Source organism: Atta cephalotes (genome assembly GCF_000143395.1).
Source record: "Atta cephalotes unplaced genomic scaffold scaffold00002, whole genome shotgun sequence".
NCBI classification, from domain to species: Eukaryota; Metazoa; Arthropoda; class Insecta; order Hymenoptera; family Formicidae; genus Atta; species Atta cephalotes.
This window is the reverse complement of record NW_012130066.1, coordinates 1,839,307-1,841,802: the sequence shown is the minus strand read 5'-3', so window position 1 is coordinate 1,841,802 and position 2,496 is coordinate 1,839,307. Positions and strand designations below refer to the sequence as shown.

The 2,496-nt window shown below is 36.1% G+C and overlaps 1 protein-coding gene across 1 annotated transcript in view; it reads right to left on the bottom strand.

The window, feature by feature from the left end:
- LOC105619926 (proline-rich proteoglycan 2-like) overlaps positions 1-682 on the bottom strand; it is a 5,685-nt gene extending 5,003 nt beyond the window's left edge. The window contains exon 1 of the mRNA XM_012201444.1: positions 668-682. Coding sequence (XP_012056834.1) covers positions 668-682 — 15 coding nt within the window. The remainder of the gene's footprint in view (positions 1-667) is intronic.
- Between the last annotated feature and the right edge of the window lie 1,814 nt (positions 683-2,496).

The window sequence follows — 2,496 nt, the reverse complement described above, 5'->3', positions numbered from 1 at the left end:
ACAACTTATTACTTCTATTTAAGTTAACTAACTAAAACGAAATAGAAGAGTAATTAGTAATAGAGAGTAATTAAATAAGTAATAATTATATTGTTATGTGTGTGTGTATGTGTGTGTGTGTGTGTGTGTGTGTGTGTGTGTGTGTGTGTGTGTGTGTGTGTGTGTGCACACACATTGGTGAAAACACATTACTTTTCCTTCATCTTTTTTTCTAAGAGCCAGTTTCATCATTTCCAATTAGCTTGATCGATCAATTAAGTGTGATAAACTGAATCTAATCAATTCTGATCAATTCTGCTTAACGACAAACGCATACATAATTGATCAGTTCAATTATTGATCAGTTTCAATACAATAATCGGTTGATAAATTAACCAAAATGGTGAAACCAACGTTAAGAATTAGAAAAAGAAAAAGAGTAAATCGAATAGAAATTAAAGTTAATCTACTCTCTAAATTCTTTACAGTAGAATCTCTAAAGAGTGAAAATTGAGCCAGTCTTGAGAAAGAATGGGTCAGTTTTCATCTTGAAGAGTGAAATTTCATTCTTCAAAGTGACAATTCACTCTAAAGGTTTTAGAGAGTAGTCTTTGGTGGAAACGTACATAAGAGACCGACAATCGAACTCAATAATTAAGAATGTGTGTTTGCGCGCGTTGTTACTTACCGCGGTGGTCCGCATTTTCTTCCACGTGTGCGCTCCGGAGGCTCAAGGTACTCCCGATATGTAAGGCACGTAGAAAAAGAGATATGTTGAGCGTTTCACTTGCAAGCTTTCACGCGTGTGGCGTGCGATCGAGACTCTTCCGAACTTTTATAGAGGCCACCGAGGGGATACCCACGGAAAAGGAAGGCACAGGAAGGTAGACGGTATTCGTGATCGCGTCGCCGTTGTTACGCGGCCTCCTCAAGGGGATTTCTTCTTCTTTCGCTGCTGTCGCTGCCGCCTCCACTGCCGTCTCTTCTTCGGCCACCACAGTTCAATTTTCATCACAGTTCTGCAGTTCACGGACCAAAGGTGCGCGACATAGCTAGAAAATGAAAGTACTCTAGAAATGAAGATTCATCGTTGCGCGGAACGATTTACGCGCTGATCTAGCTGACGTTACCTGGCCGAGATTTTTCCTTCCGTATATATCCTCGGAACGAAAGTATTCATTCTCTCTCATATCCGTCGATAATTCTAATCGGCAGTTTATTCAGATATCACTCACCGACGAAAGTTAGAGAATATGATTATAGCTTCAATTATTAAATTAAATTCAATTTTTATTAAATTTCAGCAAATATTGTATATGATACACATGTATTATAAATATTTTTATTTGTTAGCTTAGATAAAACATTAGAAATATCTCGATAAAATACAAGACGTAAGAGGGACTGCGGTATCTAAGGATACATAAATTATTACTTTAATAACAAAATTTTTAATGTTGGTTGCATTTCTTGGTTGTATTTCTTTAGTTGAAAAGTAATATAACTAATATTAGCCAACATTAAAAATGTTATTATTGATAATGTTTTTAATATTCCCTGCTCAGTTATATTACTTTTCAACTAAAGCAGTCATTAAAAATCTTGATATTATTAAAAAATAAGCGTGTCCCAAAGTGCAACATATTTCTAGCCTAGTACAAAGCAATATTACAGCAATGTTTCCAGTAATATTGCAGTAACATTGCTAACTTTGCAATTGTGCTATACGAGTATCACAGCCTCTCTTATGCATTTTTTATATTCAGTATAACCAGTTACATATGGATAAATAAAATATGCAGTACTTATGATCAATCTTTTTGTTTCCTGATTTTTTTTTTTAATTATTATAGAGATCGCAGCAAATCATTTATATAAAAAAAGATACTTAGTCGAGATTAGAAGATATTTGATGGAGAGTATAATGGAGAAAACGTGTTTGTTTGCGAATACGAAAAAACGGTATCATTCACTGCAGTAATTTTTCGCTTTCTTCGTACCGTCGTGGTTACCGCACAGTGCACATTATGTAAAATGTGCGAGAAGATATTTCTGGACGGTGGCTTTTGTTAATAAGATGTAACATCTTATTGAATCCTACTTTAAATATCCGATTAATCGGAGGCGTCTGAAACTCTATAAAGGTGAGTTATTCATTGCGTTATCATAATCCCAGGAATGCAGCAAAACCGCTCTTGACATAACTATCTACTCGATCGATGGTACCAATGAATTATTCATTATTTACTACAACTCGCGGTAAAAGTAAAACGTGTAAAAGGTATAGCGTGTAAAAGGAAGAATTGACTATTGTGTAAACCGATCTTCTAATGTTCTCGTTATCCACATCGAGAACTGTCATCATCGGCGCGGACACCGGACACGATCGCTCGTTATCCAATGTTACTTTCTTCCGCGAATACTTTGTTGCCGTGCGATTACCTATTGCTCGTTTAGACACTGAAAGAGAGAGAGAGAGAGAGAGAGAGAGAGAGAGAGAGAGAGAGAGACAAGAAC